The following is a 13,701-nucleotide window of genomic DNA, read 5'->3' on the forward strand; positions in this document are numbered from 1 at the left end:
CTTTAAGGTCCTAGTTAACAAAATTTTCACATGTGCAAAATTCAACTGAAATAAATATTTCTCTCATGTATTTATTACTCCCACCCAGCATTCAGGTTTTCAGCTAATTTTAAGGGACATATTTTCTAAAATTAGGGCAAGTAGTAAATTTCCTGTTTCCTACTTCAATGCTTTAACTTGCCTCCAACCTAAGGTATACAATTGTGGAGGATAAAACAGCTGACATCTGACTCCAAACATGGAAGAAACAATATTAGCACACGTGTTAGTCTGCCAATTAAGGAAAGGTGGTGTTTTCCACCTCTACCACAGAAGAATCAAATGTTGATCAGTGAAGCCATTTCAAATGGTTCTAGAGAAGGATCAGAAATAATAGGCTAGGTAGCATACATTCTAAAACTTATTTTCATAAAATTTAATCTCCCTGAACCACTAAGCTTGGTTAAATCCCTGTGCAGCACATAAGCCTCCCTAGGTCATTTACTGGGTATATTATCTGGAAAGCATATTGGATGCTGCTCTAAGATAGTTGTCTACAATGCCCTGGTTGCACACACAAATGGCTGTTTTGAGTATAATGCAAGGCTCTATTTCCCTTTAGCCATAAGAATTAAAACAATACTTATCACCATACAGTTTGATATTACTTCCAATAAGTACAATATTTATTAAACATATCTTCAGTTGTTTTGTTACATAGTGTGCAACAAATTACAATATTCTGCAGCCACAAATTATATGCCGAGTATGAAGAAACTATTAATCAGATAGTGTAATCTTTCCGTTTATAACTCTACAAGGAAGAACTAGCAAATCAGATCTTACATATAACATCTCACTAAACTTTATGCATGGAAAGTGACAGACACTGGTTGTGCTGTTTGATACAAAATGGCTGAACTTCATCTTCAGAAGACTAAACCTGACATCTAAACATGCCAATATAAACATCAAAACAAAATATATTCTAACCAACCACGGGAAACAGTCTGGTATCAGGAAAGCAACAAGGATTACACACATTATTTTATAAACCAGCACACAAAGGTTTAAAACAGTTCTGAAAATGAAGTTAGCTGTCTTGAGTCAAGGGAATAAAAAAAAAGTCAGTATTGACCATTTACAATCTCTGACCTTTGTGGAGACGGTAAGAATCTGTTGTAGTGCAGCTACATACAGTACAATTCAGGCAATTTTGTTTTTTTCACTTGGGTTCAGATTGCAAATTCATTGCTGTGAGAAAAGGACGGAGGCAAATTTTAGCAGCAACCTCCACCTGACTGCTTGACCGGAGTGCTCTGAATTTTAACATTGGACTTCTCGGCACCACCAGCTGTTGCTCCAGGACCCATTCGCTTTTTAATCTCAGCTGCCATCGTCATGAAAGACTGTTCTACATTCGTTGCATTCTTAGCACTGGTTTCCAAAAATGGAATTCCAAGGGAATCAGCAAATTCCTAAGAGAATATGTAAGGCAAAATTAATTGAAAAATCTTTTTCACCAACTGAAATAAGGAATGATGAATGACTAAGTTTACTGAACTCAGATAAGACTGCACAAATTATCATTGTCAAAAGTTTCTAGTGCATGTATTTTAAAAGTTAAGGTGGGGACTTCCCTGGCAGTCCAGTGAAGACTCGGTGCTTCCAATATGTGGGGGCACGGGTTCAACCCTTGGTTGGGAAACTAACAATAAAAGCTAAGGTGGCTGCAGCCATTGTGTGACTCCATACCCATATATAATTCAAATTCAGCACCTTCCAATTCAGTCTGAAAGTCAAACTTTAAACATACCTTTGCTGTTGTGTAGTCTACTACTTTCTTTGTGGTCAGATCACATTTGTTCCCTACCAACAACTTGTTGACATTTTCACTGGCATAACGATCTATTTCCTGCAGCCACTGTTTAACATTATTGAAGGACTCCTAAAAAGACAATTTAAAGAGTGATAATATAGTTCTGAACATAACTATTCTAATGAAGCAAGTGATAAACAGAAGTGTCTCTCCTGACCTAAGAAGAACTAGTGAGACGATAATAGCTATTAAAAAAGAACTCTTAATGCTGGGAAAGACGTGAACTGACATTTCGATACATATATTCTTATATGAATAAGAATACAGAATTTGAAAGCTTGAGGATGACAATGCCTTATTTGAGAAGGAAATACAGCTCAAACTATAGCTCAGGCAAATCCCATTGTTTTGGAATATGCTATTTATATGCACCACAAAACGTAGTTTTTGAAATGTGTCAAAATTCTGGCTTATGAATAAGGTAGCCTAACTGTTAACTACTAGAGATGTCAAATGTTATTAAATAAATGGGTCCAATGTAAAGATACTTGTTTTCCACAGTCATTTTTAAGGGAGGAAAATTTCCATTTTAAATATTACAAGGAAATGACTTGAGATTTACTAACTAGCAATGATTTCTTCATGTTTTATCACCCAGTACTCCTAATGGTGCTGAATCTAAAGTCTATAATTCTAGTTATCTCCTAATTAGCTCTGATTTCATATTTGACTGGAGATTGAACATTTGCTATAAGAATTATACATTGTAATTTTCAAAGTTCATCTTTCACTCCTTGGCAGGCAAAAGGACCCTGAAATTTTCTAACTTTCTGATCAAAAGAACAATTACTGCCTCTGAACCACATTCTTACACTATTCTTCACATCCCCCTACCTTCTTTCAACAAGCTTATCTTTAGATTTTCACTGTCCTCTTAAAATGTTCCTCAAAGCTCATCCCTATTTCTGAACCACACACTCCACAGGCAGAGACCCCTAATCTTACTTTGGCAAGTCCAACAGGTCTAACTACCAGGCAAATTTCTGTTAACACCTATCACCAAGGACACAATATGAGTCAAACAATCCCAGTTCCCTACAAACCCTTGACAAAATGATTTAACTGATAATAAATATAATTTGGGTCCCTTGAAAGCAAATGTAAATCCAATTACTAAATTTTCTGTTTACTAAAATAGGAAATTTTTGGTTGACCAGTTTTATTAGGGGATGTAGGGGAGAAAAAATAACACTGTACCTGTTCTTAAAAGATAACTGGTTTAAGATAAATGTTTTTGTATCATTCACTTCATCTGGGGTGGACAAAGTCTGCTATATAAATAATACTCATCACTTGTATGCAAAGTAAAAATAGTGTGATATTTAATCAAATAATAACTTACATTGTTAGTGTAACACAATTTTCTCCTGGAACTTACCTGATCTGTCACATCATACACAACTATGATGCCATGGGCTCCTCTGTAATAACTGGAGGTGATTGTTCGAAATCTTTCTTGGCCCGCTGTGTCCCACTATCATAAAACAATCAAGAAATCCAAACAATTCCATTAAAACAAGAGTTGGAGAAAAGGCGGCAAGGAGGGAGAACAGTTTAGTTTACAGAGTTGTGGATAACCAGGATTTGCTATGGGAACATTAGCTCTCTGTGCTCACACTACTAAATCACAAAGAAACTGCCAAATATCTGAAGGTTCAAAAAAGAAGGCAGTGTCTAATTTAGCTTGCAGTTAATGCTACGAATATTGTAATTATAAGCCAATCAGCAACTATGTCATACTTTTCATATACTCAATAGTCTTTAGCATTGTTCCAAGCTTACACTATGAATGCAAAGATGGGCAGACTTGATATTAGCAAATCTACTGGTCTAGTGCCCCTGTTAACACATTACAACTCTCATCAAACATAAGACAAAATCTCTTGCTAGCACATTTTATCATCATGGAAAACACTGAAAGGACCTAATAATTGAGATAACTACCAGTCAAGACAGCACTTTAGCCATCTAAGGAACAATTCTTTTAATCCTAGGGAAAACAATGTGAGGAAGATGATTCTAAATGCTTTTATAAAATTCATTTTAAGAGCAATTTACCAAACTTCAACCATTTAGGCTCCAACACTGGAAACAAATACACTGCCACATTAAAGTTTGCAGTTAAAACTATTAAAAAATATCAGGTAAACTCCTTTTAAAAACCATGATTTTAACAAGGGCAATGAGAATTTTGTTTCAATTGCTCGTAAATAATGACCCTTCCCTTTTTTTAAAAAAATTGGTTTTTTTTAGAAAAGCTACCTACCCCACTAACGGGCTTCCCAGCAGTGGCAAAGGGATATAAGAGACGCAGGTTAGATCCCCCAGTCCTGTCCCCTGGAGGAGGAAATCTCAACCCACTCCAGTATTCTTGCCTGAGAATCCCATGGACAAAGAAGCCTGGCAGGTTCTAGTCCATAGGGTCACACAGAGTCAGACAGAAGCAACTTAGCACACACCCCACTAAAACTAATATTTGATTGATGGGGAAATAACTGAACGGTTACTTAATGGTTAACAATTAAAAAAACAAAAAATAGACTTGTAGCCTAATACAAGTGGAGATTATGATGAAACAGCCTTTCATGGGAAGAAGCTGTAAAGTTCTGGAATATATATGTGAACTTGACATTGCTCCCCACTAGTGTCCTAAATGGCAAAAATAAAAAAATTCAGGAGCACTGAGTGAAATCACTTCCTTTTCTAAGACCCAGCCAACAAAGCTGTTAAAAATAAGCTGCAATTTTGGGGAAATTTAAATACAGACTGAATATTAGATAACATTAAGGCATTAGTATCACTGCTGTATTTAAAATGGATAACCAATAAGGACCTACTGTACAGCACATGGAACTCTGCTCAGTGTATGCAGCAGCCTGGACGGGAGGGGAGTCTGGGCGAGAATGGATATATATGTATGTATGGCTGACTCCTTTTGCTGTCCACTTGAAACTACCACAACATTGTTAATTGGCTATACCCCAAAACAAAAAGTTTAAAAAAACTTTTTTAAAGGCATTAGTGTCAGTTTTATTAGAAGTGGTAACGGTGGTTACACAGTAAAACAGATGCATAATTAGTATTTTTGCAGTAAAATATCATGTCAATAACCACTTTAACATACTCCAAGGGGGAAAAATAATAATGAAGTAATAAAGTAATATGTTAACAATTGTTCATCTAAAACAAGCAAAAGCTACCTTTTTCATCCAAAGGACTAGCCTATTAGAGTCAGAAAACCATCATCAGTAAGGAGCCTCCAGTCTTTCAGGATACCCTTGGAGAAGCAGGATCTCTGGAGTAAAGTCAATTTGACTTCAAAACATTAAATTTAGGTTCCTGATTATGACAGTTTCTTCATCCATCAATTCCAGATATCACTACTTTATAAAACTGCTAAGTTTAAATGAAAGAATATTTATAAAATGCCTAGCACAATACCTCATTATAGTAGCTATTCAATAAAATGTTAGTTCCCCTCTCTTCACCACCACTAACCCCTTTCACAAGGATAGGACAAGAACAGGAAGAAACTATTTCTGAATACAATGGCATCCAAAGAGTAAAATTTCTGCTATCTTCTTGCCACTCTGAAAACTCTCCTGACTACATCCTAACAGTACCTTCCCTCTGTAACTGATCACCCTTTATGTACATAATCCTCATTACCCCTCATAATCACAAGGTAAACTGATTTTCCCTGCTGTGTCTCTCCCACTGAAATGGGATCTCCTATGGGGCTATGTTTCATCCCTCCCTGAAACCTTGATTGTATCTGAATGCCTGTGTAATGTGAACATTTCCATAAAGTTTTGTGAATGAATCAACAGTCACAGAAAGAGGCCTTTCATGGGACTGGACTCCATACATGCCCTGCAGTGCTGAATGTTTTGTAATCACCAACTGTGATAAAGACCCTGATGGCACACTTGAACAGGAAAAGCAGAAAAAATAATTAAAATATAGATAAACCCAATCATTTTTTTTAAAGACCTGGAAAACATGAAAGGGTAATTCAAGCCAGGCAAGGTGAAATGTAGCAGGGTTACAAGTAAAATCTTGCATTTAGATTTTTAATGCCCTAGTCACAAAATATAAGAATTAAAAAACAAACCAAAACCTTAAGACCCAAACTAGTAGGTAAAATAGTTACTGAGATAGCAAATGTAGTAAACTCAGGCTTTCTTTCTATGTCCTTGTACGGGCCAATGATGAGAAAATGGCAAGAGTCCCTAAAGTCTGAGAGGAAAAAAAAGAAATTCAGAGACCAAATCAATAGAGAATTTACCCCATGTAGTCCACACTGGCTACATACTATCTTGTATTTGATTTTAGGAATCATATTTTAGTAAGTGGCACTTATGCAGGAGTAACCCAGATTGTAAACGGTTCTGAAAACATGCTTCCAGAAAGGAATGACAGGTTGTGATAAGATCAATCTAAATGGCAGGCTACCAACAGAAGTTAATTTTGATTAGGCAACTGCAAAGGGTTTTTACACAGATTAACATATATACATATACAGAACTATAGATTTGGTTTTCACAACTACCTATTAGTAAGTCAAATATCATCACACTCATTTTAGAGGTAAGAAACTGAGTCTCAGGAAAAAGGCTAAAGTTAAACCCGTGACTCTCCAACTAATAATCAGCAGAATGAACACAACAAATTCAAGTTTCTGACTCCAAATTCAGAACTCCTTCCAGTTCAGGGCGTTATCAATTCCATAAAAAAGAGCAGTCACTTGTTTTCTATGTTACCTCATACTAAGAGCCAATTCTAAAAGATACCCGAGATTTTTTTTTTAAAGACCAAAGGTATGTCCATCCTGGTACCCAGACCTATATTAATAAAGTTTCTACTACAACCCCCTATTTTTAATTCAGGGTTGGGGTTTTAAGGATGGGTAAGAGACTGAGAATGGCACAGGAACACAATATACTGAAAACAGAGAGCTATGGGTCACGTGGTTCTGCTAGTAATGGTAGGCAAGTCATTAAATCTCTCAGCATCCATTTTCTGAGCTGTAAAATATGTAAGAAAAGCTAAATTCCCTTCCAATAAAATTCTACATTTCTACAGAGTTGGAACATACTGTCTAATAAATACTCAACTAAAACAAATATGAAGAACCTCTCCTAGGTTTTTCCTGGATCCAGAGTATTCAGCACAATAAAAGACATGAAAACTGCTCAATATATTTCTTCTGTAAGACGAAGTAAACAAACATCAACTTAAGACCCCTTAGACCTCACTGATAAAAGCGCAAGAAAAAGAACTAAGACCAGGTTTGACTTAAAACATGTATTTCTCAACTCTATGAACAGAAAATTCAACGAAGGAGGTAATCTTAAATCACTTTCAATCTAAACTATTCTTACTCTACCATTCTGTCACAGATGAATGATTCCTAAGATACTTTCATTTTAACATATTGTGAATAACAAATACATTCTAAATTTACCAAAATAATTTCCAAAAAATTTCTAGTCCAAAAATTACTTACTATTTGAAGTTTGATTGTTTTCCCATCTAACTCTATAGTTCTTATTTTGAAATCCACACCAATTGTGCTGATGTAGCTTTCTGTATATGTATCATCCTAAAGGGAAAAAAGTTAACAATTAAAATAAATGTTCAATAGAGTAAATAAGAAATATGTTAACTTTTATCTAGAAAGCTGATAAAATTTTTAAGACATAACAATCTGAGAACAGCCATTCCATCCTGTTCCTGCACTCAGTTCACATTCTGAAGACAAAGTGCTATTTAAAAATGGTTTAAGATTTTTTTTTTTCCAATAGCTATTCTTTAGTTTTCCAATCATATCTGGGCAAATTCTTTATATGTATCATACAGAGAAGGTTTTGTATTGATGATTACGAATGATTTTTCTAATCTGCTAATCAGCAGAATTCTTGTTCCTTCACACCCACTGGTTATTCAGTTTATTCAGTTTATTCAACACAAACCTATGATCATGTCCCTCTCCTGAAATTCTTTTAGAAGTCAATTTTATTTCTTAGTTATGACTTTTAAAATTGAGATAATTCATATACATAAAATTCACCCCTTCGAAATATACAACTCAGTGGTTTTTAGTATATTCAGAAGGCTGTGCAACCATTACAACTATTTTAATTCCAAAACATTTTCTTCACTCCAAAAGAAAACCCTATACCCAGCAGCAGTCAGATTTCTTCCTCTCCCCCTAGACTCTGGAAACTACTAATCTACTTTATGTTTCCAAAGATTTGTCTGTTTTGGTCACCTCACATGAATGGAATCATACAATGTGACCTTTTGTGTTTGGCTTCTTTCACTCAGCATAAACTTTTCAAGGTTCAGCCTTTCTTTTTATATATATATATAGACACACAATTTATTTATTTTATTTTTGGCTGTGCTGGGTCTGGTTTTTCTCTAGTTGTGGTGAGTGGAGGCTATTCTCTAGTTGAAGTGCATGGGGGTATTCTCTTTGCAGAGGCTTCTCTTGTTGCGGAGCACAGGCTCAGTACTTGTGGCGCACGGGCTTCGTTGCTCCACAGCATGTGGGATCTTCCTGGACCAGGGATCGAACCTGTCTCTCCTGCACTGGCAGGCAGATTCTTTACCACTGAGCCACCAGGGAAGCCCCAGCCATGTTACAGCATGAATCAGTACTTCATTCCTTATGGCTGAAAAATAGTACACTGTATGGATATCCTACATTTTGTTTCCTTATGGCTGACAAATAGTACACTGTATGGATATCCTACATTTTGTTTATCAGTTCATGGACATTTGGGTGGTTTCTACATTTTAGCTATTATCAATAGTGCTGCTATGGACATTTGTGTGTAAGTTTTTGTGTGAACAATATTTAACACAAAGGCTAAACTTTTAAAATGACACCTGTTTTTTCCCTCAAGTACCTATTACAATTATTTTACTCATAATGAAAACAAAATTCAGTTTTTTTATTTAAGTGAAAATATATGTAAATGGAAAGATCACACTTTCACCACGTAACCCCACTGCACAATCATCAGGCTTAAAGCACCACCCAGGAAGTATTCTGCTAACAAAGATGGATTTAGGCTCAATCAAGCCTAAATCTATTAAGAGTAGCACTGTTAAAAAGAACTTTCTTTGATGACAGAAAGGTTCTATAGGCTGTGACTGTCAATACAGTAGCCAGTAGCTCCATGTGGCTAGTGAGAACAAGGAACTGAATTTTTTATTCCATTCAATTTTATTTAAATTTAAATAATCACAAGGGACTAGTAACTACCATAATGATAGATAAAGCACTGCTCTGGGGCTTACTTCCAATTACAGAAACAGGAGCGACAAGTTTAAAGACACCACAGAGAAGCAAACTGACACACCTAAAATGTTGGACAATTTATAGGACAACTGCCCCAGTTTCTGCAAAAAGAAAGTGACATGAAAAATACATAAATAAAAAAGGAGGAGGTGGGAAGTTGGAAAAATTCTAAAAGACTAAACAGCAAAGGAACGAAATCAAAGTATGAACCATGGGTTTTTTTAAAAAATTGAAATATGGTTGCTTTACAATGTTGTTGATTTCTGCTATAGAGAAAAGTAATTCAGTTATATATACATAGACCTTTTTTTCATATTCTTTTCCATTACGGTTTATCACAGGAAACTCAATACAGTTCCCTGTGCTATACAGTAGGACCTTGTTTTTCCATTCTATATATAAAAGTTTGCATTTGCTAACCCCAAACTCCCACTCCCATCCCTCTCCATCCTCCCCTCCCTCTACTGGCAACCACAAGTCTGTTCCCTATGTCGATAAGTCTGTGTGAACCATGTTTTGAACTGTGATTCAAACTAACACCACACTTCTTAAGATAACCAGGAAAATTTATTTTGTAAGTCAACAAATGTTTTTTATGATAGTGTATGAGTGTTAGTTACTCAGTTGTGTCTGACTCTGCAATGCTAAGGACTGTAGCCTGCCAGACTCCTCTGTCCATGGGATTCTCCAGGCAAGAATACTGGAGTGGGTTGACATTTCCTTCTTCAGGGGATCATCCCAACCTAGGGATCGAACCCAGATCCCCTGCACTGCAGGCAGATTCTTTACCATCTGAGATCAGGGAAACCCTATATTAAATACAGAATGCAAGGGGAATGACACATTTGGGATTTTTATTTGTAGCACTCCAACAAAAAGAAGGAGAAAAAGGACTACATGAAGTGAGTGTGGGCCAAGTCTTGATAATGCTGAATCAGATGTGTACATGACACTGAGACAAAGATGGCTAAAGACAACTGTAAAATGTGATCAGAGTTCCAAGTAGCTAGAGATAGCTGTGTTGACTTATCCTCCACATATATTCACATTTCGGCATAAACAGAATCACTGGGTAAAAGGATATTTTTGAAGCACTGAATGCAATTTGACAAAATACTCATTTTACAAATATAAATACAAATCATTATTTGACATTCATTTTTTAAATTTAAAGTGTCAAGTAAGTATCACATACTATAGAAAATGGATAGAGAACAGCATTCAGCACTAGAACATGCCAGGTGCTTTGTTAGAAAAACTTATAAATGCTGTTATTAATAGAATTCTTATATACCCCTGCTGCAGCTGCTGCTAAGTCGCTTCAGTCGTGTCCGACTCTGTGCGACCCCATCGATAGCAGCCCACCAGGCTCCCCCGTCACTGGGATTCTCCAGGCAAGAACACTGGAGTGGGCTGCCATTTCCTTCTTCAATGCATGAAAGTGAAAAATGAAAGGGAAGTCGCTTAGTTGTGTCCGACTCTTTGAGACCCCGTGGACTGCAGCCTACCAGGCTCCTCCGTCCACGGGGTTTTCCAGGCGAGAGCACTGGAGTGGGGTGCCATTGCCTTCTCCAATATACCCCTAAATGACCCTTACTTGCATGCCTCTGAGCCACTGCACTTGCCATTTCAACTGTCCAGATTCTCAGTATCTCTTTCTCCCCACTCCCAAGCTTTACCCCACCCCCCTAACTCCCCAGCCTGTGGGCAAGTTGGCAATTTTTATCCATTTTTCAAATGTGAGCTCAGGCAACAGTGATTGTCCAAACATTCCCCCATTCCTCGGCCAGTAGCTAAAGAGATTCTTCCCTCTGTGCTCTCAAAGCTTATTATACATTTCTTAATCATACTTTTTACAGCTTGAATCTATTTTAGGGATCTGAGAATCAGTATTTTTAAAATGCTTCCTGGCTGATTCTGTGTAGGTAATACTGAAAACCTGTGACTTAGGTCAGTAGGAATCCGGAAAGGATTTTCTTTGAAGCACAAATGCCTCAGGCTACAGCCATTTTCCTCAAGAAATGCCAGCTTCTTCCCACCTACCCAGATTACTGATTTAATACTAGTAATTAATTTTAATACTTGTCACTTTAATAAATACTAAGTATTATCTAATTTTGACAGTAAAGAATCAGCCTGTAATGCAGGAGACCTGGGCTCGATCCCTGGTCAGATTCCCTGGAGAAGGGAATGGCAACCCACTCCAGTATTCTGGACTGGAGAATTCCACGGACAGAGGAGCCTGGTGGGCTACAGTCCATGGTGTCACAAAGAGTTGGACACGGCTAAGCAACTGAACAAAAAAAAATTTTTTTAAGTCCTTTAATTACAAATAAAACTGAACACTTTTTTATATTTACTGGCAATTTGTATTTCTCCTTTTGTAAACTGCCCACTCATGCATTCATTCTTATTTCCATTAGGACAAATATCCTTTCCTTATTAGTGTATAAATGTGCTTTATATATTGAGACTATCACCTCTTCCTCCAAATACGTTTTGCTAGGACCTTTTGTTTTCTAATATTATGTGTCAACATTAATTTTAATGCAATCACATTTAACAGTCCTTTCTTTCCTGATTTTTTTCCTGTTAGAAAATACTTTCATATATGATTAAAGAGCCACCTAGGTTTTATTCTGGTACTTAACATGGTCTCATTTTCAAATTATTATATATAATGAATATATATGAGACTCATTAATATCACATCAGAAAAGTAATACTAAGTATTTGAGATGCTGTCAAGCTTGCAATGGTGGATTTTAAATTTTTTAAAATTCTAATTTTCCCTTGAAAAGCTTGAAGTCATTATAGGCAACAAATGCTATCACATATTTTCCTTGAGGTGACAATGTCTGTTCATCTGATAAAATGTATACCCAATACTCAGTTCTAGATAAATATAGCCTGTTAGTTGTTCTTTCAAGTTAAAAAAAAAAAAGTTCAATGAAAAAATCAGCTAGTTTAGCTCATAATGGAAACAACTATACAAACGCTTTTCTCTCCCTTAAGACAACCAACACATTCCAGTCTTCAGTAAAACTGTTTTATGTGTACTCATTTTTTCACACAGAATATTTAAAAAGGAAACACTCAACAAGGATCAAAATCTTTAAAAATTAATCATTTTTAGAAGCAACCTAAGTGTCCATCAACAGATGAATGGATAAAGGAGATGTATACATACATATATACATACCATGGAATACTAGTCAGGCATAAAAAAATGAAAATTTGCCATTTGCAACAACATGGATGGACTTGAGAGTATTATGATAACTAAGAGCAACAAAGACAAATACTGTATGGTATCACTTATATGTGGATTCTAAAAAAAACAAAAACACAAGCTAATGACTATAACAAAAAAGAAACAGACTCACAGATTGGAGAACAAACTAGTGGTTGTTGGCAGGGAGAGGGGTAGGAGGAGGAGCACAATAGGGGTTAGGGATTAAAAGGTACAAACTACTATATATAATACAGAAAGTTACAAGGACATGTTGTACAACACAGGGAATATAGCCAACATCCTATAATAATAAGTGGAATATAACCTTTAAAAATTGTGAATCACTATATTGTCCATCTAACAGCTATATAACAGAACATCAACTACACCTCAATTTTTAAAAGTATGAAAAAAATTAATCATTTTTACTGTTTCATCAAAGACACACTTAAGTGATAATGGTGTTTTTTCCCTCCCCTGTGAGCAAACAGAGGTAAACACCATGACTATGAGCATAATCTGGGGCTTAGCGTTACTTCAGCACAGGACTCATAAGGCACTTGCGGTTTTACCTACCATTGCTTTTGCACCATCAGGGCAAAGATCAACAGAGTGAAAAAAAGCAAACATCTTTTGTCTTAGTACAATTACTAGGTAATTATTTATTCAGTAAACACTAATGATTTAGTGTTATTAGGAAGTAGTTTTTGATCTCATGGACTCCAGGAGGGTCTTGATAATCTCCACTGGTTCACATCTTAAGAAGCAATGATCAAGACAGCGAGAAGGAAAACATGTTAAATTTGAAGGCAATTCATAAACACTATGAACAAGACCGTGCATTTTATATATTAAGTTGAAAATTATTATTAAGTTATTTATCAGTTTGTAAATTTAAATGACAACGATGCCACTGTCAAAAAAATAAATAGTCTGTACCAGGCCCTGCTTTTTCTTTTTATTCTACTCAAGTTTTACTTGAAGATTTGTCTTCCACCAAGTCACTTTCAACACAAACCTACCATTTTTTCCCTTACTCATTATTTATGTTGGAATGAAACATTGTTTGACCTCCAACGAGAGTATCAGACACTTTGACTTTATAACCACAGTTTTCTTGAATTTCTTTTAGGAACAACAGTATCTCCTCTATTTAAAGAGTCTAGATATCACTGGGAATGTGTATTTGGAGGCTTCGCATATAAAATTCTGGAAGAATATCCTGAATAAAACTGTTTTATCTTTTGTCTACCCAGAAAATATACACAGCATTAATTCCTTTAAAATCATTTTTGA

At 35.9% G+C, this 13,701-nt stretch overlaps 1 protein-coding gene across 3 annotated transcripts in view; it reads right to left on the reverse strand.

Moving 5' to 3' along the window:
• Positions 1–636: 636 nt before the first annotated feature.
• RAB1A (RAB1A, member RAS oncogene family) overlaps positions 637–13,701 on the reverse strand; it is a 29,073-nt gene continuing 16,008 nt past the window's right edge. The window contains exons 3-6 of one of the 3 annotated variants that reach the window (XM_006053525.3): positions 7,368–7,463; positions 3,237–3,332; positions 1,796–1,927; positions 637–1,457 (exon numbers count right to left, since the gene is read on the reverse strand). In XM_006053525.3, coding sequence (XP_006053587.1) covers positions 1,260–1,457; positions 1,796–1,927; positions 3,237–3,332; positions 7,368–7,463 — 522 coding nt within the window. In that variant the 3' untranslated portion in view covers positions 637–1,259. The remainder of the gene's footprint in view (positions 1,458–1,795; positions 1,928–3,236; positions 3,333–7,367; positions 7,464–13,701) is intronic. The other 2 variants (XM_025261247.2, XM_006053526.3) reach the window with 2 other exon arrangements.

This window comes from Bubalus bubalis, chromosome 12 (assembly GCF_019923935.1).
Source record: "Bubalus bubalis isolate 160015118507 breed Murrah chromosome 12, NDDB_SH_1, whole genome shotgun sequence".
Classification (NCBI taxonomy): domain Eukaryota; kingdom Metazoa; phylum Chordata; class Mammalia; order Artiodactyla; family Bovidae; genus Bubalus; species Bubalus bubalis.